The sequence below is a fragment of the Lepidochelys kempii genome, chromosome 3 (genome assembly GCF_965140265.1).
Source record: "Lepidochelys kempii isolate rLepKem1 chromosome 3, rLepKem1.hap2, whole genome shotgun sequence".
NCBI lineage: Eukaryota > Metazoa > Chordata > Testudines > Cheloniidae > Lepidochelys > Lepidochelys kempii.
Window position 1 is genome coordinate 151,081,010 of NC_133258.1, and position 22,498 is coordinate 151,103,507.

The following is a 22,498-nucleotide window of genomic DNA, read 5'->3' on the forward strand; positions in this document are numbered from 1 at the left end:
TGAGTGGTTGGGGTAGGCAATACCACATCCCCTTTTCTTTCATTGTGCCCCCTCCTCAAGCCTGCCCTCAGCCAGACACCCTGCAGCAGGCACCTCCTCTTCCTCCCAGCCAAGTAGGAGCAGGAGCAGGAGACAGAAAAAGGAGGCAGCCTGGACACTTGTTCCTCATCCCAAACCCAAGAACCCCAACTACTCTCCCAGGTGCCTGGCAGCTTGTGATGGGAGACCCTGGGGAGCAGAGGGAGCCTGGGGTCAGCACTGGGCTCCTCACCTTGGGCCACCACTACACCACTCCCTCCTGGCTGCCGCAGGAGCGGAGACACAAAGGGCTGATGGATATCTGCACAATGTCCCCACGTGGCTGGGAGGCACAGCCACAAGCCGGGTGCCTGCCCACCGCTCAGCTGGATGGATGCATGCCAGAGAACCCAGCTGAAATGCAGGCAGTTGCGAGAAGGCTGTCCAAGGTGTGAGTTTGACAGGCCATACAGGACACCTGCCAGCCCTGTGTATTATGGGCAGGATTAAATTTTCCTCCCGTCTCCACTCATAAAACCACATTCCTCAGTAGTTACACAGAGTCCAGGCATGGTATGTAGGATCAGCTCCCTCATTCACACACTGACTCAGAGTGTAATTCCACCCATTTGCAAGAGAGAGAGGGGCAAAGTCTAATAAATATTGCACTTGCCTAGTAACCTTTCATTCAAGGGGTCGTATAGCACTATGTATCATCCATGTTTTACAGGAGTGTAAACACTGAGGCAAAGAGGTGAAGTGACTTGTTCAAAGATATATGATGAGTCAGCAGCAATCAAATAGAAACGAGACCCATGGCCCCGTTCTAGCCACTCGACAACACTACCTCATAGCAGCAGGGATGCCACCACATAAAAACTGGCAGGAGCACATCCCCAAACTTTCAGGCTCAAGGCTGGTTAGGGCCTTTTGGGGAGAGCACTCAAAGGAAATCACCGGTGTTACAGGCAGTTGTGTCTGAGATCCGAAAAGGTAAAACTTATCCTCACGAGTCAGTACTGAACAGTGTCCCAGTCTGGCACTTCCTGCCATCAACTGCTAGATGCTAAATAGCTGGAGAGTCAAATTGGCTATGTACATATCATACATATACCTATTAGGCCACATTCAGACTTGGGTGCCTAAAGTTAGGCATGTGCAGTAAGTGGCCTGATTTTTCTCAAGTGTTGGTCACCCCATCTCCCACTGATTTCTCTGGGAGCTGCTGGTGCTCAGTACATTAAACTGCTGGAGACAGAAAAATGCCGGTTAGGTCTTCTAGCCCATTCAATGGCCACTGGAGGATTGTTCCTACAGTTTTAATACAATTTTTTTTGTCATCTACCTCCCATTCAGACATTGTGGAGTGAAGGATTTGGAGAATGGTTGTGGGTACACAAGCATATCCATATGACCTTTTGGCTAGCCTTCCAAATGCTGACCTCTGTTCCAACATGCCTGTCCTTTTGACAGACTTTGCTCCCTCAAAGTACAGTGTGTTAACTTACAACTTGCTGTATCAGGGTTGTAGCTTTTTGGAACAAGACCAACCTTGTCTGTGAACTGCAATACAAATGTCTTGGTATCATAGAAATAAGACTCAGTTCCTTGATGACCTCTCTACTTCCCCCAATTATGTCTGAAGAAAACAACTTGTACAATTCACGTTTTATTGCAAAATATTAAAATAAATTACATTTGACACAGAGTTATCCAATATTTACATACATTGTGATTCCAGTGACCATCACCAAACAAACAAAGAACAAACAGATGATTTATTTGTTCATGTGACGGAGTGACAGAAATGAGATCACCAGGACTGTATAGACTTTAAAAATTAGGGACTCTTTCTTATATATATATATAAGTTAAATGCATCACAATCAATAGACTGAAGCCTAGAAAGCAAGAAGAGTATAGAAAAGATAGAGCTCTCAGGCTCCTATTAAGGTCAACAGGCTTCTGTATTACTTTTTTGTTCCTATTTTACTGAGAATGTTGATATATTTTTTTATCTGTACCACTCAAATCAAATAGAGGGAAAAAAAAATCACATCTTATGCAGGATGACAAGGTGTTTGTCAGTAAGCACTTGTTTTGGTTTTATGGTGTCCATTAAGTTTTGTGGCGTCCATTGGCAGCAATGGATTCACGTAAGCCCCCAGCACTGGAAGAACATGGCTCTTATTGTCTATTACTCAGCAGTTTCGTACCAATGTATCAGATTTGTTAGTCTGCCTGCCACAAAACACACACCCCACTGAAGTCCATTTAGTCACCCTCAAACCAGTCTAATTGGCGTGAGACAGAGGGGAGAGCTAAGTGGAAGATGAGGCTGCCTTGTCTTTTTAATTTGGATGTAGGAACAAAATTTTAAACATAACAAAGACCTGGCTGCAACTGCCAATGCCTTTGACAGCATTGGATCATCTTGGCAAATGGAAATCAGGCATGAAAGGGGAAACCATGCTCAGATATAATGGCCCAGAGGTGGCTGGAAATAGGTTAGCAGCCATTAGTCAGCTGGAAGGATATCCCCCCCTCCCTAAGTCTATATCTACCATAAATTTGGTTTTTTATTAAAGTTAGCCACTGACCACATAATCCCACCTATAAAACTGAAATTACTGAAGAACAAACCACAACCTCAGTTCACAAACCCCAGTGAAATTCTAAATGGTGGCAAACAGTAAAGTTACGTTTCCTTGAACTACTTCACATTATACAGAATTTTCCCCAAGCAGCATCTGGGAATTGAAACTAGCTATAGGCACTTTTATGTTGAAGAGCTAAAACACTGAACACGCTTCTGGTTCGCTACATGAGAATCAAAGGGCAAGAAGACAATGCTAGTTAAGGCCCCAGGATGTTGTTTTTCTTAAAACGTGGAAGACAGGTGGACAAAGAGGGCTGGCTGGCTTAGAACTCAAGCAATTCTGAGATGGCACCAGATCTGAAAAATACTTGGGGGTGGAGGGAAACCACCTCTTCGCTTTTGTGCTGGCCCTCTGCAATGTACCAATTAAATCCCAATTAATCTTCAGGTGCAAAGCAGGATTTAATTGGTGCATAGCCCTTGTGCTGGCCCACTGCAAAGAGGCGAATTTTGCCCAGTAGTGTTACAGTAAGGCACATGAATGGGTTGTCTTGAGTGAGGTGTGTTTATGTCTCCAAAAAAGAATTCTGTACTTAGTTCCATGGAAAGTTAATCAGCACCTGAAAATCCATGGTGTTTATAATGTAGGCTTTTATATACTATGTTGGGAAAGTCCAAATGAGGGCCATGTCAGCAGCTTGGCAGAAGGCAGAGAGCTGCACCTAACTTGATAACATGGAACAGATCACATCCCTCTACACCTTTAAAGACATAGCTGCAGTTTGATATGGAGATTGTGCAACATTCCATCTCAGTCAGAGCAGCCAAGAGAAGTGTCTGGGTCATGTAATTTCTATATTAAAGAGAAGCCACATTCTAAAGCTCCATGGACCACACTTCAGCTGCTCCTCTTCTCTGCTTAACACGGAATACCAAGATGGACTTGCTTCCTCCATCTTTTTCAGTGTGCCTTTCTCCCCAACCCTAACCCCGTAGTTAACTGTCACTAAAACTTTGCTCTTTGTGTCAACAATGGAAGACAAGCTGGAGAACAAGAAGAGTTTTTTGGAGTGGTGGGGTTTTTTTTTTTCTTTTTCTTTTAAGTGATATGCATTTCTTTAATGAGAATATTAGACCTGCCACAGTAAAAGTCACACCTCTATAAACGGAGCCCTGCCTCCCATTTCTTACGGTTGAAAACAACAAACAATAACAACAACACAGTGGCATCAAGATACAGTTATCACCCAAAACCCTCTACACAAGGATGCATACCTGAGGGGCTTGGAGTCATAATGAAAGGCTGTGAAAAGAAAACCTATTAGAACTCATCAAAACCTTCCTAGTACAGACACTCTTTTGCAACTGTTGCAAATCTGATCATCTAGTCATCAAGACTCCAAAAACCAGTAAAAGTATGAAATTACACCTTGAGTTAGATTCTCTCTTCAGCTATAATATTGTAAAGGTGGAATAACTGCTGAAACCAATTAAGTTAATTTCACATTTTTCCAACATTTTTAACAGAGCAGGATCTTGCTCTTGTTACAATTAGGTTACACACCTTCATGAACATAATACAATTATCCAAAGAGCAACCAATACAGACGTTCCTTGTTTTACAGTAGGTGGCTTCAGAACTTCTTGTCAACATGATATCTAACTGGAGTGCTGGGTTCCCACAGTTTCTCCTCCTAATGTGGAAGGAGACTCCCATGATTCAAGCAGCAATGAATATTTACAGTTATTAGTAAATTTAGTCCTTCAAGGTTAGGGTTACAAAATTCCATACAATCCTTCTCACCGAGTTCTAGAGGCAGCAATATTTATGTCTCTCCTTCCCAAATCCATATATTGCAGTTTTAACTGTTCTCTGAACTTTCAAAATTTCTAGGGCATCTTGGAATGATTTAGATATTATAAAACAAAAACTTGCCATTTTAAGTCCAAAGGTCTTGACAATTATCTGTTCTAAAATACTTTGGATACTGGGACACTGTCCTTTCCCCTCCCACAGCACACCCTCCTCTGCAGTGTCCCAGTATCCAGAGTAGCAGCACCTCTTGCCAACATGTAATCAAGAGCCTCATTTGAAAGAGTTTTACATGGTGTATGTGTGGATCTCTTTTTTAAAAAAAGGAAAGAAAAACATATTACCGTTTTCTTTTTTACTCAAAACATCTGGGGTTAACATTTTAAAAAAACAGCCCACATACCCCACAATCAACCAAAAGCTCTAATTAGAGGCAAGAGGTAAAAATTTCAGATGTGCTCAAGTGACTTAGGAGCCTGAGTCACTTATGGAAAAAAGGGACTAAGGGCTTGTCTACACAGAATTAGCATGCAGCAAGCCAGGGTATAAATCTACAGTGCACCCGCTTGGTGCACACTAACTGGTCAAGTGGACCCTGCTACAACACACTAGAAGTTCCACAATACGCTTTCATATGGGAATATGTCAAAGCACACTAAAGAGATTTTAGTGCATGGTAACGGGTCCACATGGCCAGTTAGCATATAGCAAACTAGTACACTGCTGATTCACATTCTCATCTGTTACGCACTAATCCTCTGAGTAAACAATCCCTAAGTCACTGGCACTTCTGAAAATTTTACCCAAGGTCTACCATTACACAACCTTCTTGGAAGTGGGGCAGAACAACCATTGAATACCCAAGTGGGTTATGCTTTTAAAAATACCATAGTCAAAATGTGACTGTTTTTAAGACCATCTCAACTTCAAGTCTAATCTGAAGTACCAAGTTGGGGAGGTACAGCAAGAGTTTCTGAAACAGAGATAGTGATCATACTGTACAGGTTTCTGTAGCAGTTCTTCAGGTCCCTTTGACAGGCATTGCAACATTCAGACAGGATTTGCTACTCAAAAGGTGATTTTACTCAAAAGGACAGTTTAACTAAAACTTCATCTGTACAGACAAAGTGTATTCAAGTATTTTCTCTAGAATACAGACAGTGGAAGGACACTTTCCATGTAAAAAGTCTGTCATATCCTTTGTGCTCCTCTTTACTTTGATCAAGGTGGCTTCCCTCCCACCTCCTTCTTGCACAGTTCTTGGCTGCTGGACACAGTGAACTTTAGCCACAAGTGCTTTTCATGCCCCTAAAGATGATTTCATTCCAGGCAGGTTCTTGTTTGCTAAGCAGGCTCTCTTTAAGCCAGTTCCTTCGGTGTTTTTTAGTTTAATATTTTTGTTCATAAATTCACTGTTCACCATTTACTAACAGCACTGGCATAACCCAGAGAAACATCATGGTAGCTCTGAAGCTTCTTTACTCACCTCTGCCAATGCACCTCAACTCTGACCTTAAGTACATCCTGTTATTCCAGTCCCAAGCTTCTCTTGGAGATAGACTACCGGTTATGCCACATCTAGTGGTAGCAAGTTGGTGATGTGTGGCTAGGATAAGACCCCAAACTTATTTTCACTTGTGAGCTACGCAGAACTTGAATCCAGCTTTCTAGAGGTGAGAGGCTAGTGCAGTAATCTAACATGTTCTATATGCCTAAACCAGTTTGTCTGCAACTGTACAGTTTTACACCCAAATGAATTCTCCCATGAAAAGCATAATAAAAAAAATAGGTCCAGTGTAACAACTTTAGTCATTTCCTCCCGCTTTCTTCAAGAACTACAGAGTCCCAAGAGGAAGTAAGATACCTCAAGCTTTAAATTGTCATCTTGCAACTGTTCTAACATAGACAAGCAAAGCTGATTGGACTCCAAAAAACAAACAACTGTTGATGACGTTAAGACATAGGAGGTTTTTGGTTTGGGTGTTAGAAACAGGAGGTGCTAGTAATGAATCTGCCTTCCTCCTGCATACATTTTGAATGACAGTATTAACCACCTTTAAAAAAACGTTGCCAAAATGCATGTTGCATCACGTTGTAGCCGTTACATTGTTTACTGTGTTGTACACATTCATCAGTTGTTTATAAGGCACAGAAATCTCCGACTCTTTACTGGCAAAGGTAGATTCGTCAGAGGATGGGAACTTCACCAGTTTTTTGGGAGTCTCTGGATCCTCTTCAAGATTGTCATCCATGGAGGACTTTGAAGTTTCCTCATCATCTGAAAGATCTTCCTCATTGTCTTCTTCCTCATTTGCAAAATTTATATTGGCACTCTCAAAGATTAAGGGTCGGTAATCCCTGGAGTCCCAAGCTTCCCCTTCTTCCTCGCTGATCCGGTCCAGCTGGTTTACAAATATGGTGCCCTCAAAGGGGCTGTCTCCAGTGCATTTGTCATTTACGTGCCTCATGATGTGACAGTTTTTGAGTCCTAGGGAAACCTTGTCATAATCGAATGATTTGCTCTTTGTGTATGTCACCAGGGCATCCTTGTGGGCATTCTGGATATTTGGTTTAGCATTTTCTGCTTTAATCATTTTGTCATTGCTTGTCTTCAGAGCCTTCTTCCCAATCTGCTTGATGAGATCATTGTAGGTCTCTTCCTTCTTGGAAAGGAAGCTGAAGATGTTCACATCCTTGGAGTTGCCCATCTGAAGGGTTTTTTTAGAGGGAGAGTGATTTTCAAAGGACTCTTTCCTTTTTTTCCTCCGTTTCTTGATTGCTTTGTGGACTTCCACAAACATGCTGACCTTCCAATTGACAAAGAGTGAAAGCCAAGCTAGGCCCAGGTAGATCCAGAACTCCACAAAATATCTGTAAAGGGCATGGTAATTCACGTCCGGGTTTACACCTATAAAGAATTCAAAACAAGAAAGGTTATATAACAAGAGTATACAAAGTTTAAAGAAGCTTTAGTCTGGATATAACTTGAAATCCAATGAAGAATCTTCAAGAGTTTTCAGACCACCATTTTCACACCTGTCTTCCAAGAGCAAAGCTGAAACAGAAAACATGTGGAGGTTTGCATTTAAACTCTCCTAGAATGAGCTACTGCATATGAATGATCTTTCTTTAAAAATGGGTTAGGGAGAAAGGACAATCTAGTTATCTAAAGCAGAAGTCAGTAATCAAGATTCTAGATTCTGTTTCAAACTCTCCTGGATGGTTTTGGACAAGCTATGCCCAAATTTTCAGGAGTGCCATCTAATTTAGGGCACTGAACTCTAGATATCTTGGGCTCAATATTCAGAGGTGCTGGTCACCCAGAGCTGTCACTGACTTTAGTTAAGTTATGAGCGCTTGGCACTTCTGGAGAGCAAATACAAACTCACCAAAGCAGAGCCTAGGTGGCTGAAGTTGGGCACCCAAGATTAAAGGTCACTCCTCAAAGATTAGGCCTCAACAACTCTGTGCCTCATTTTCTCTCATTTGAGAAAAAGGGACAATGCTTGCCCCAGTGATGCTATGAGGCTTGTTTCTAAAAAGTTTTGATTGCTCTAAAAGGGTGTGTGTGTGAGGGACCGTGACCTAAAAGTTAAGGGCTCCATGGTTTCCTAGCTCTTTGGCCTAACCCAAGACTTTTTCCACTGATGGGGTTCGATCACAAGCCCTCTGGGTCACTCCCCACATGATGAGACACTTAGCAAAATCCTGTGCTTGCTAGGACCAGTGGAAGTAAGGGCAGTAATGGAGCAGTGTCTCCCACTTCACAATGCCGAGACAACTCTCCTTACCCCCACGCCCAACCTCTGCGGAGCACTGAGCTCAGGGTCTAGGAAGTGCCATTTTGAGAAGTTGCAGGGCTAGCTCCAGAGTCTCGTGGAGTAGTGCTGATCTTTAATAAAAGCTTCAGTAATGCAAAAGCCTCCAGACGCACCCAGATCTCAGGAAGTTGTACTCCCTTCCCCCCCCCCTGAGACTATTGACATTTACACTGAAGACAGACACACCTCAGGCAATATACAAATAATAAAATAGGGAATTAACTGACCAGCAACAAAGTCTCCAAATCCTATGGTGGTGATTGTGATGAATGAGAAATAGAGACCTTCAATGTAGTCCCAGCCTTCAGTCACCATAAAGACAAAGGGAGGAATGACCAGATGGACTAAGACTCCCCAGACAATGAAAATTGCTGTGCATGTAATTTGTGCCATTCGCTGTGAAGGATGAAGAAAAAAAAATAATTCAGACACACAAGTCAAGTTTTCTTCCACCCCAGCGCATTTTACAGTGTCCATCAATGTTAGCCCGAATACTGCAGTCCATGAGCATATCACCAACCCTGCACAGTGGCTGCTGGAGCAAAAGATAAGGAGTGCTCTGGTAGTAAGGCAGGGGGTTGCAAAAGGCCGGTGGAGGTAGGGGCACAGCTGACAGAAGAGGAGCAAGTGATCAGTGAAGGAGCACTATGGGGTTGACAGGAGATAGCACTGGAGGGTTCAAGAGAAAAAGGAGAGCCAGGGCATGTTATATGAATTAAACATACAGTATTCTGAATTCCTAGGCTTCAGTTCTATCAAAGGGTTTTGGGAACTACACAAGTTGCACTAAGGTGTAGGTGACACCACTAACACCTTTGAGAGAACAGCAGCCCTGTAATGGACATCAGCCTGTTAAATCTCTATAGGCACAACTCATTCTGATGCAGAGAGGCAGAACTTGGCCCCCACAGCACTTAAGCTCTGTGCTGGAGAGATGGGATGCTGTGGCTGGAGAAGCCACAAGAGTGATCACCATACATACTGAAATTCATGGCAGGCGTGGAGAGAATTTTAGCACTTTCCTTCCCATTCTCCACCAACTCCTGCACAAAACCCATTTACCTGCCTGCGTACATACATTTATTTCACCCTCAATAGTTTACTGTACCTGCTTGGTTTTACTGCATTAACAGTCAGTTATATACACCGATTATACACATTTTTGTAACACTGTTTTGTAAATGTCTCCATATTCACTACAATATTATCAAATGTTTGTATTACCATATAACCCAGAGGCCCAATCAGGGCCCCATTGTGCTCCATGCTGTACAAACTCTAGTGGTCATGGATCCTGCGTCAGAGAGCTTACAAACAGGGCTGAGTTTTCTCCATTCAATCCATGTAATCCTATTGGAGAATATGGTCCTTAAGAGCCAAGTACACTACCCAGATTAGCAGATAGCCGAAGAACTAGAAGTTCAAGTCACACACCAACCACACCCTGTAGGAGGAAAAAGAAACAGAAATCCATACCAGGCTTACTCCTCGCTTTGTTAGGAACTGGCCCAGCCTCTTGGCACGTCCACCGAAAAACTTCCCCAAAGCACTGATCCATGTCAAGCAGAGAGGAACTCCAAAGAGCCCATAAAATATGCAGAAGACACGTCCAGCGGGTGTCTTAGGAGCAACATTTCCATAGCCTGAAAGAGATAAAAGACCATTTACACAGATGCCAATTCAAGGCAGTGCAGCATATATATAGGGAGTTGTTCCCTGACATCTGCTGTACGAGAAGCCTCAGGTAAGACGCCCCAGATAAGACATGTCGTTTATGAGATCCATTATGAACATCTAAGCCTTGCCCTGGTATTTCTGCAGATAAAGGAAGCCTGGTAGTGAAGAGGTGGAGGAAAGGTTGTGATAGAACACGGTGCCTGGGTCAGGGCTTTGGCCCTCTGATGGCAACAGAGTTTAGCAAATATTCTGAGCACAGCCCCAGTAAGGACAACTAGTCCCATTTCTAACCCTCTGCTAGAATTTTCTTAACTTCCAGTAAAAAGTTCAAGAATGCAAAAACTGGTTTAAAGAACAATGAAGTAAGGCTTTTTTCAAAAGGTTTTTAATAATAGTAACAAGCAGAACATGGTGCTGTATTTGGTTTCACAGTAAGGTTTCCATCTCCACTGGTCAATTTGTATGAGCAAACACTGCGTGTTCCTTGTAAGAACAAACAACAAACAGTGTCCCTGATGTTTTCCTGCATCTTGCAGAGCTCTCTGGACATATCAGCAAAGACCTTCTGTAAAAGCAAAGGCAGATTTTTGCAAGAGAGCAGCAGCTGATTTTGCAAGTTCTGCAGCACAGTCTGTCTGCATAGCCGAGATGAGGAATAAGCCGTATGGTGCAATAGGGTTCCACATGAACAAATCAGCAGTGAGATTAAGGAGAGCGCATCAATTCTGCCCAGCTTTCTCCAAGAAATACAAGAGAGACACAGGAAGGTCTTCAGATCTGTCTCTTTCACTAACGGCAATGCGTTTATCAACAGCTTGTTTGGGAGTGTGTGGGACGGTACAGGATAGGAGAGTTTCACAAAATCTCATGCATGTGTGGATGTGCCAAGCTCCAAGAATATTCCTTTAAGTTAAAGGCAACACTCTACGCTAAATTTATATCACATAGACTTGCAAGTGTAAAACTTGATTGGAACTAAGAATACATTAATCCCACCTTTTCAGCACACAGGATTGTATCTACTCAGCAAGGGAAACATTTCTATTATGTAGTTCAAGGATTTGAGTGCTGTGGACACAGAAATTGAAAAAAAACTGTCATCACCTCACCAAATGTGCCTAAAAGATAAATTTTCTAAGGTTTTTATTGATTTGTATAACTTCCTATAAGCCTTTATCTTCCTTTCAGTGGACAGCCAGTTGGACAAGAGATGGTACCAGTCCACTGGACTTAAAGGCCAGGAGACTTTACATGCTAAATACCCACCGATTGTTGTGATTACTGTAGCAGCAAAGATGACAGCATTAGGCCAATTCCAGTTGTTGAAGGTTTTGTTCCCAGTGATTGCAACCCCTTGCCCAGCAGCATCTGACACCACCTACAAGGAAACAATTTATATATAAAATCATCTGGATGTAATGCCCAACATGAAGCTTGAAGTAGAAAGTTATATTCATCAAGTCTTCCCCTTAGTTCAACCTTGAAAAATGGTAATGAAATTTTACTGGACACCAGGCACAAAGTTTACTCTCCCATCCTTGCTAAGACTGTGGGAAGGGAGAGAGAAGGAGATACAACCAACCATATGAATGGCCATAGTGGGTCAGACCAATGGTCCATCTAGTCTAGTATCCTGTCTTCCGACAGTGGCCAATGCCAGGTGTTTCAGAGGGAATAAACAGAACAGGCAATCATCAAGTGATCCATCCCCTGTCGCTCAATCCCATCTTCTGGAAAACAGAGGCTAGGACACTTCAGAGCATGGTTTTGCATCCCTGCCCATCCTGGCTAATAGCCATTGATAGATCTATCCTCCATGAACTTATCTAGTTCTTTTTTGAGCCCTGTTATAATCACAACATTCTCTGGCAAAGAGTTTCACAGGTTGACTGTGTTGTGTGTGAAGAAATACTTCTTTTTGTTTAAGCCTCCTGCCTATTAATTTCATTGGGTGACCCATAGTTCTTCTGTTATGCAGAGTAAATAACACTTCCTTATTCACTTTCTCTACACCAGTCATGTTTTTTTAAGACCTCTATCCTATCCCCCCATAGTCATCCCTTTTCCAAGTTGAAGAGTCCTAGTCTTATTAATCTTTCCTCAGATGGAAGCTGTTCTTTACCCCTAATCATTTTTGTTGCCCTTTTCTGTACCTTCTCCAATTCCAATATATCTTTTTTGAGATGGGACGACCAGAACTGCACACAGTATTCAAGGTGCGGGCATGCCATGGATTTATATAGAGGGAATGTAATATTTTCTGTATTATTATCTATCCCTTTACTAATTCCTAACATTCTGTTCGCTTTTTTGACTGCTGCTGCACATTGAGTGGATATTTTCAGAGAACTATTTACAATGACTCCAAGATCTTTCTTGAGTGGTAACAGTTAATTTAGACCCCATCATTTTATATGTATAGTTGGGATTATGTTTTCCAACGTGCATTACTTTGCACTGGGGGACACCACTATTTCTCTCTCCCCATTTTGAAAACTGATCATTTATTCCGAACCTTTGTTTCCTGTCTTTTAACCAGTTACTGATCCACGAGAGGACCTTCTCTCTTATCCCATGACAGCTTACTTTGCTTAAGAGCCTTTGGTGAGGGACCTTGCCAAATGCTTTCTGAAAAACTAAGTACACTATATCCACTTGATTATCCTTGTGCACATGATTGTTGACCCCTCAACAAATTCTAGTAGATTGGTGAGGCACGATTTCCCTTTACAAAAACCATATTGACTCTTTCCCAACAAATCGTGTTCATCTACGTGTCTGATAAGTCTGTTCTTTACTATAGTTTCAACCAATTTGCCTGGTAATGAAGTTAGGTGTACTGGACTGTAATTACTGGGATTGCCTCTGGAGCCTTTTTTGATAATTGACATCACATTAGCTATCCTCCAGTCATCTAGTACAAAATCTGTTTTAAATGACAGGTTACATACCACAGTTAGTAGTTCTGCATTTTCACATTTGAGTTCCTTCAGATGGTCCTGGTGACTTATTACTGTTAAATTTATCAATACCACCTGGTCCTGGTGACTTATTACTGTTAAATTTATCAATTTATTCCAAAATCTCCTCTAATGACACCTCAATCTGGGACAGTTCCTCAGATTTCCCCAATTCATTAATGAAAATGTTCTTGCCTATTAAAACTTTTCTCCCCACAAGTAGAGTTTTGCAAAACTGTAGCAGTGTTTAAACAGGTTTACTTGGGAATAAGCTATAGCTAGAGTTACATGACTCCACACAGCTCATGCGCTAACTCCCACATTATATTGGTGAAGTAGTAGTCAGCTGGTGTCTAGCACAGCTACTGAATATGGTTTAGTGGGGACATATTCTGCAAAACAGTCAATCAAATTTTAAAACTTTCAAACATTGTTACAAGGCCTAGAATAGCTTGGACATGAACAGGGCCTAATGGAATCCTCTGGCCAAGCGACACAAATGCAAAAACAAAAAAGCACAGGCAAGTGCTAGTTCACCTGCTGTCCCTGGCAAAGGCTGATGAGCCAGCACAAAACTGGGCTCCTTTTGGTTTGTTTTCCTTTGCTTAACTTTTCCAAGTTATTTCATGCTATCCGGCCTCTAGTTTCTTGAATCAGCCCTGCTTCTCATTCAGCTTTCTTTCTCATAACATGTCTTTGTATTAACTGAGCTCATTTGAATGCTAAATGTTTTTTTTTTTTTTTATAACATTTTGCGGTGGGAAGGGTCAATATTTTTGTTTTTCAGAGCTAGCAAATCATCAGCTCAGGCCTAGAGGGCACTGAAGGCTCATGAAGAATCCTCATATTTGTGGGGATGATCTTTGGAGGTATTTTAGCCTAGACCAGCGTTTCCCAAACTGAATCACAGGGAGGTTGCACTAGAAACAACACCTAAGCACAGTGGCCACAGATAATGTGTATAGAAGTTTACAAGGTTTTAAATAAATAAATAATAATGCATCTGACCACAGTTGTGATATATACTTGAACCTTCCTCACTAGAAACGGTTGGTTACCCAGTTCACTCTTCTGTTCTGTCTACACTAGCGAGCTTACAGGAGCATAGCTGTACCAGTGTAGCTGCACTGCCGTAAGATCACTTGTGTAGCCACTCTGTGCCGACGGGAGAGAGCTCTCCTGTCGACACAGTGCTCTCCACACCGGCACTTCTGTTGGTGTAACTTATGTCACTCAGGGGTGTGTTTTTTCATGCTCCCTGAGCAACATAAATTATACCAACTAAAGTGGTAGTGTAGATATGGCCTTAGGATAGGTCTTCACTAAACTTTTGATTGCAATTAAGTCGAGGTAGTTAACACATTTGTAAAAGCTGGCATGCGTACTCCCCACACATTTGATCCTGGCTATAAATGTTTGTTCTTTACCTTTTAATTGGCAATCAATTATCTCAATTAATTCAAAATTCTAGTGAAGACAAGCCCTTAATAGAAATCCATAACTGATTAGTTAGTCCTTACTCTGCAATTCAAAATGCAATTTAGGACTTCTCCGGTTGCACTCCAGGCACTTTTAATGTAGGCTAGTCTAATCTAAGCACAGAGAAATGATCTCTTCTAGGGTCAGAGACAATACATTGTATGCTGTGTGTTCTCCTTACACTGGCCAATACCATGCAAGTCGGTACGTAGGGTGTGTGTGTGTGTGTGTGAGATGTGGATCAGATACTGTACTTAGCACAGACCCCCAAACCCCATGAATAAACACACAGAACTAATTAAATAAATATAATAAAAGCCAGGTTATTTAATTTTGAGCCCTAACACATACAACTACCCTTCCTGCAACAACATTGTCCTCAAAGTGAATTTATTGGGTATGTGGTAGAGAAACACAATTAAAAAAAATTAAAATGCATTTCACTATTGGAGCCCATTTAGAGATAAAAAGAAGTAAGCTTTGGAGTCTGGATGAAGGAATAGGACTACAGATCTCTCTACTGGGGAAGTCTGACAAGCATGCAAGATTGTGTACAATATCTGTTGTAGGCTAAAGGCTATAGCTAGAGGCGCAGGTAGAAAACAGGGCTGGCCTGCTGAGGACTCTTATCAGTTGATAGAAACCATAAAGATGGGTGCTGCTGTAGGCAGATTTGTTGAAGCCACAAGTGCCCCTAGAAGGGGCAGGTGTTATAGACACAGCAAGGTTGACGGAAGAATGCTTCCATTAACCTAGTTACTGAGGCTGGAGTTCCTACAGTGATAGAAAAACCTGTTCTGTCATTGTAGGAAGCATTTGTGTTATGGTGCCACAGTTAAGCTGCTGTAGCCCATACTATACACATGGCCTAAGTCTTTCAATTGCAGCAGCCAGTCAGGTCATACAAAATAGAAATACAGAGTCGAATGCCAGCTGACAGCCCATACACTCCTTCTATGCATGTTGAGCAGGAAGGAAATGAGAAAACTAAGGCCTACATGAGAAAGTTGCATTGGTATAAACTAAGGTGTCAGTTTAAACTGATGTAGTTAAACTGTGTGTGTGGACACTTCTTTGATGCAAGAATGGCTTTTCTGTTTAGTTTAAGTCAGTTGGGAATAGGTTTAAGATAAACTGAAATAAGCTACTCTTGCCTCTTGCACCAAGATCAGCGAATGTCCATACCTACATACAAAGGTATGAGTTTCAGTTCAACAAGTGTGCTTTCTCTGTGTAGACAAAACCTCGGTGAAATCCCAAAATGAGGAAACTCTTGGAACAGATGAACAATTGCTTACACAACCCTCTGATCTCTCCTTTTTTTGGGGCGGGGGTGGGAGGGAGGAAATGAATGGAGCCATTCCAAAATGGACTTCATCAACTCTTGCTAGGGACTGCAGACAGCTTCAAAACCTCACAAATCAGTCGTGTCCAAGGCAGCTGACAGATACGGGGAACTCTGCATGGATGCCTGAACTTCATCCATCACCTGGAGAAGGAGATGTATATTAAAACTGCACTAGATGTTGGTCTAATACCATTCACGCTCCAATTACATCCCATTCTCCAAAACATACTGGATTAGTTTAATTCCTCACAAGACAATTGACCTCAAAATACACACTAAATCCTACATGTTGAAATTTCAGTCTTCATTGACATTGGGCCATTATATCATACCACATTACTGCACCCTCAACTTGAGCTAAGGAGCTCTGTTTACCAGTCTGTGAAAGCAGTTAAGAGCACTATCTGCAAGGAAGGGTGGTTTTAGTCATGTGAGGGAGACACAGCTCAAGAGGAAGAAGGCAGCTAGAATGGAAGAGAATCCCACACCTTGCTTAGTGCCCTTCACAATGATTCAATTAATGTCCTAAGACAGACACAGGGCCAACAATCTTCTCAATACTGTATAAACACTTCAAAATTTAGATTAATAGACTTCCCCCCTGCCAAAGCTACAACTCCCTCTTGTCCACAATGACATGCAATTATCTATGAGCTGCAGTCTTGCCTGACGGTCTCAGCTTTCATCCTTGTCTTAGTACCTTTTGGCTGTAATAAGCCTGTGTGCCACAAGGCACATTCAACATATACAACCCAGCTGTAGGAGCAGAAGATAAAACATTCCTTTCTTCCCTCTCCCACTTCGTAGAGAAGTAACGTCCCTTAAACAGCACAAGTTTCTTGGTAGGGACCAAAACTATTACTATTGATAGGGATCAAAACTATTACTTGGTTAAGGTTCCTCTGTAGGAAAAACGTGCAGCCTTGAATCGCATGCCATGTGTTTGATCATACCAGCACGAAATAAAAACACAGGAGATGAAAAATAAGTTAATTTTGGTGCAGAGGGAAAAATATGTAGCAGTTTTCTAAGCAGAGTGCAACTTCTTGACTTTTTTGAAACAATTATGTCTTTTTGACATCAGCAGATAATTCAAGCTGACACTAATAGCATTAAACAGCAAATACATTTTTTGTACAGAAGTTTGTTAGGCTGCTAAAATCTTTTTGAATTCAAATAGATTGTCTCAAAGACATCGCCAACTTTGCCATTCCCCACTCAAGTATATAATTTCCTAGACTCTTGGAGTTATTACTGAACATAAACAGGGATTCTAGAAATGGAATCCAAGAAAGGGAAGAAACTAATACATCTTTCAATGATATCAACTGGAATACGAACTAGAAGGCAAAAGATCATTCCAACATAATCAAGGTGACAAAGTTCTCTCTCTTTCCAAGGTACTTCCCCAAGATAAAATAATGCTCCAATGCAGCCTCAGGTTTCCTTCAGTGACATCTTAACTGTTAACTATTAATGACTGACTTGACTGAGGATTTACCTCAAAGGTCAAAGTGCCAGTCCAATAACTTTCTCCCCTCTGCCCAAGGCTGCATATACAGGAGGTTATCCATGCTAACGTGCCACTTAGATTGTCCATCAAAATAAGGATATGATTGCAAACAAGAACAAAAACATACATATTTTTAAAAAGACAAATTAGTTTTCAGGAAGATAAAAGGGTGAGAAAAAAGGATAGATGGATCTCTCTCCTGACATCTTCCTTTTCTGCTAGTATGGAAAGGAGGGGAAAAGAAAACTCGGAGAGCAAAACAAGAATGTTTGGAAAGGCTCAGCCTTTTTACACAACCAAACCATATGCACATATATTTTGGCTGTGCCGACACCCGCATTTTCCCTTCACATTTACTGCTACTGTAATATCAGCACAGCTCCAGTGCTAGCAAAGATGAGAGCGCCACTGAAGACAAGCCACCTACATTTCAACTTTCAAGCTGTCAGATTATGCTCAGAGCAGGTCTTTAAGGCGGGTCTGTCTCAACTGTTGCCAGACCTGCTCTTAGTGCAGTGGTCAGAAATTTGAATAAAAATGGTATTGTGGAGAAGACTTCTAGATCAGTGAAAAGGGGACAAAGGAGAGCATGCACCCAGCCCTCTGAGAAAAGAGCAAGAGAGTGGTGGGGGCTTGGATGAAGAATACAACCGTAGAATGACAAGCAAGCTTGGCCACAGAAACACCCCCCGCCCCCGCCCCGCGCTTGTCTACGCTATTAATTAAAAGTACCTGACCATGTTAAATTACAACTATTAAACAGTTGGGCCCTGCCTGTGTGAACAGCAGTGAGCCATACTGTAGCCAGATATACAAAAGGCATGCCACTTTAGCCCTAGTTTTTAAACTTTAAAAAACAACAACAGACTTTTACATTTTGTCTATGCAAATAAACCTGTACAAGGTCCGTGGCTTTTTTTTTCTTCCTTCTTTTTAAACAAACCAAACATGTAACATAGTTATTGTCACATCCACAGCAATAAGATGCATCTTTGTTAAACAAATATAGTCAATTTTGCAACACAGCGGGCCTGTACAACCACAGAATACCATTCAGGAGCAAATGGACACTTTATTTTATGAAAGTCTGATTGCACATACATTAGGGAAAAAAATCCACAATACAGCTCTCCTCACAAGGGAGAAAAAAAATTGACATTGGTCTCACACACAGTCTCCTTGTTTAGACACCTGCAGTGATTTTCTGGCTCATCTCCCATCCAGGTAAGTTCTTTAATTGGCGTGTTATGGCTGTAACTAGCACAGCATTATCTGAAGATAAGTCAGTGCATTCAAAACTTTAATCTGCCCAGATAAGGCAGAAGAATGAGATGTACATTATGACGTACAGATTTCCGGAGCATTAGCTAGGTGGGAGAGCTGAATATGGTAGGTAACTACAGGGATGCTACAAGCCAGAATAGTTCACCCTGCCCAACAGGCACTTTATTTCTGCCTATAAAGGACAGCAAGAAACCACTTGGCCCAAAGACTAGGTCCCCCTTTAGATTAGCTGCATTTCATCTCTTTGCATAAACCCAGTCAAGTCATTATCCAAGTCATGCTGGGCAGATGTGATCACATAAACCAGTGGCAGTTGCATAGATAATCTCTGCACATCCTTTCTTACATTTACCCATTAGATTCAGTGGCTCTTAACTTGCAATTTGTTTTATGTTGCGCTCATTGAACAAAACAGTTCTCCCAGTTTCTCACTTTCATGGCATTTTAAAACCCCGCAGTGGGAACAATGATCTTGTCCTAATATGAAATAATTCTCTTTAGTCAGAGAGGGTCGGACTAACCGAATCCTTTAAGCCTAGAATCAGCACAGTCAGCTTTCTTTATACTCTCACCATGGCAGCACCATATTTACTCTATATGCAACAGTGGTCAGTACTGAATCCTGCATTTGAGAGCATACTCTATTGGTTAAACCAGTAGTTGCTGTTCCCTGTCAGTAGCCCTTTGCTCTGTCCCCTGCTCTGACCCCAACACTGAATAACCATAGATACGTTAGGCTTTGTCGACACTGGAACTTCATTGGCAAAACTTTTTTTGTTCAGGGGTGTTAAAACACACACACACACACACACACCCCGAATGACAAAAGTTTTACCGATGAAAACCGCCGGTGTGAACAGCAAATCCTTTTCCTGATCAACTACCTTCTACATAATATGCACTTAGTATTTGGCTCCTTTACAGCAGACTCAGTTAATATTTACTCGCCCACGTCACCAAAAAGCTCTGAATTCCCATAACCTGCTCATGTTTCTTTTCATTACTTGCTGTACCTCAGATTTTAACTGAGATCTCATTTTTCATGCCTATATCCAGACACTTGAACGTAAATTTAAAGATAGAAAACACTATGGATCAGTTATCTAATCACAGGTACATGCAACACCAACAATTTAGCCAATTACAATAAAATGTCCAGAAGCATAGGGTTTGCATTTATAATCAGATGAAACTTCACACTGCTATTCCTCTTTCAGCAGCAACAGAGTGAAATAGCAGAAGACAACTAATCCTCAGGCAATCGGCACCACAGTCACATCTTTGATTTTACTTACATCCCATTTCAAGAGGGGAAGGGAGATCAAGTCAACAAACGTGAAAGGAAAGAGTCCCAGGGCTAGATATGCTTGTATGTATGCATCCATAGGGTAGCAATGGCTCAGGCTAAGGGGAGAGAAGTCTCCACCTGTACCTACTGAAAGAGAACTTCCATCCCTCTTTTTTGTCCCTGGTTGTCAGGAAGGTCTCTGTAGTAAAAGCATTCATGTAGAAAGAACCTGAAGTGGGCTGCAATGGTAATAATGGAGCAGACTATGGTGGAGGGAGTTATATTCAGAGGGGGCAAAAAATAAAATAACCTTACTTGGAAAGCGCTTACTCAGACCCCTCTAGAAAGTCCTATATTAATGCAGGTGAGCATATGTACATTCCCAAGAAAATAAGAGACCCAATCCCAACATGAAGGGCAAAGGAGGTGAAAGCAATTCACGCTGCATTATCTCCATATTCAGCTACCTAGAGACAGAGGCCTAGTCTATATTCAGAGTTGCATCAGTTTAACTCTAGGCATTATTTATGGAATTGAGTTAAAATAAAATCAATATAAACCAGATTATTAACCTAAATTAAACAGAAATAAGAGTGTTGGCACAGGATTTTGCACAATTTGAACTACTTTGGTTTAAAGCCACACCTAGTATTAAACCTGCGCAGCTATTGAACATGGGTAAGCCCAGAAACCAAGAGACAATATTAGAAGGATGCAAAGCCCTTTGTATGCTAGTAAAGAAATAAGTGTTTGGCCCTGAAAATAATCAGAGTTCATACATTCAGCAGCTTGAATATAATAATATCGTGACCTTTGCAATATTAAAGAAGAAACTGATTCACAGGTTCAGTTATTCACTAAGGCAATCTTCTTCTGGGAGATTCACAGTTGGTGTGAATGAGTTTAGGCACGTTACATATGATGGAGTTAAAGTCTGAAGATTTCAACAAACCTTGAGTGTATCAGTACTAGCAGACAGTATTCCCCACTTGTCTGTAGCAGACAGAGATTGTTGTGTTAATTTTTAGCAATGAAAGTTTCATTTTATGAACTCTCACAATCTAGCCTTTGCTATGTGACCTGCAGTACTACAAAAAAGGATTTAAAGCCAACAGAGCCCTTTTATGTACTGTAACCTGATACAGTATACAGGGTAAAATAAATATTCTCATCTGTAAACACTCTTGGGCCAGGGGTGGAAGAGAAGGTGATTATCTGATTAGTGGCCTTATCAAAGTGTAAACTTAGACATTAAACTGTTTTCTGCCTTTTCCTCTTGATAAAAATTTCTACACAAGTTTTCCCCTCTCATGTCTGCCTAAAGGGGCTCAATTTTATACTTTTCCCCTTATTTCTGAAAATAACCACTCTACAGTAAGGTACCCTTTGCTTGCCACCATCCTTGCTTCTGCTAGCCAAAAAACCAAAAGTGGCATGGGACCAGAAATATGGTCAAGAAATGGAGAGAATACAAAAGGTTACAACAGAAGGCCTGTGTAGCAAAAATGCAAGAATGGTGGTGAAGGGGGAGGTTATAGCTCATGACTTCAGGGACAGCTGAAAAAACTGCAAAGGAAGGAACCAAAGCACATGTAGCAGTGTACAAAACAGCTGCATCCTTTTAAGTCTCTCCTTCTACTTTTGTATATTTCTCCCAGTCATTTGGTATGAGGCAAGTTGTTCATGGTATGTGTGTAATGTACGAATTCTCAGGAACACAGGACAACGGCTCCTTCCAAATGGATCTAAAATCAGCAGGAAAGCACACATTTTTGGTTATTGCCCATCCCAGTTTTCCGTCTCAGACATAATGACAGCATCATCCTGATTGTTCACTTGGCCCCTCAATCCTCAGCTGCTTGAAACACGCTGGCACATGACCAGGGTCAGTGTGCACAGCCAAGCAAGTGAGCCGTTCAGGAAGCCTCAGGCACTTGATAAAGTGTCTATGGGACTCTGGAAATCAACAGGACTTAGGATGGTTGACCTTTCATTTCCCCTCTCTCTCAGCATTATCTGGGGCTGGAATATGATTTTGATGTTCATCAGGATAACAGCCATGCCAGATGAGAAAAAAAAATGTTTAGGAGAGTCCTGGATTTCCTAGTTTGCTTTTGTGGGAATGGTGTGTGACCTTTTTTTGTAGAAAGAAAAATAAGACAGGTTAATCACATTGTCTCAAGCTAACAGGCAACACTCTGGTGCCTTACAAATCTGTGAGAACTTAACTGTCATTTATGATCTATGTAGCATGTAGTTGATAGGAGGCGTGTGGGGCAAAGCCTCCAGGATATGAGTCAGCAGCAGCATTCATTTGCACCTGCACGAGGGAAGGATGGCGAGTTATAAAGCAAGTGAGAAATAAATTCCAGATTTTAAATAAGAGACAGCCGTTGGCTGCACAAATTCAATTCCTGCTCAACGGAGAGTGTTGTAAACAGACCCTCAGTTAGAGGAGATGCTTTGAGAGGTGTCTCCTCCCAGGCATCTAATCCCAGCACTCCAGATTTCAAGGTTCTCTGCATATCCTAGAATTTCTGTAGCAGTTTGATTCTTCCCAAGCAGAACATTAGCAGAATCCCATCTAGCAGCACCACATGATAATCGCTTTGAATAGTTTATGACACAAGGGGGCCAAAACCAGTAACAAACTGTTGAAATTTGCATGCAGAGGCTGCAATGTATTTCAAATAATCAG

General features: G+C 41.6%; 1 protein-coding gene across 2 annotated transcripts in view; it reads right to left on the minus strand.

Moving 5' to 3' along the window:
• Positions 1-1,671: 1,671 nt before the first annotated feature.
• KCNK5 (potassium two pore domain channel subfamily K member 5) overlaps positions 1,672-22,498 on the minus strand; it is a 63,665-nt gene continuing 42,838 nt past the window's right edge. For both annotated transcript variants that reach the window (XM_073338559.1, XM_073338560.1), the window contains exons 2-5: positions 11,195-11,306; positions 9,728-9,894; positions 8,479-8,647; positions 1,672-7,338 (exon numbers count right to left, since the gene is read on the minus strand). In XM_073338559.1, coding sequence (XP_073194660.1) covers positions 6,518-7,338; positions 8,479-8,647; positions 9,728-9,894; positions 11,195-11,306 — 1,269 coding nt within the window. In that variant the 3' untranslated portion in view covers positions 1,672-6,517. The remainder of the gene's footprint in view (positions 7,339-8,478; positions 8,648-9,727; positions 9,895-11,194; positions 11,307-22,498) is intronic.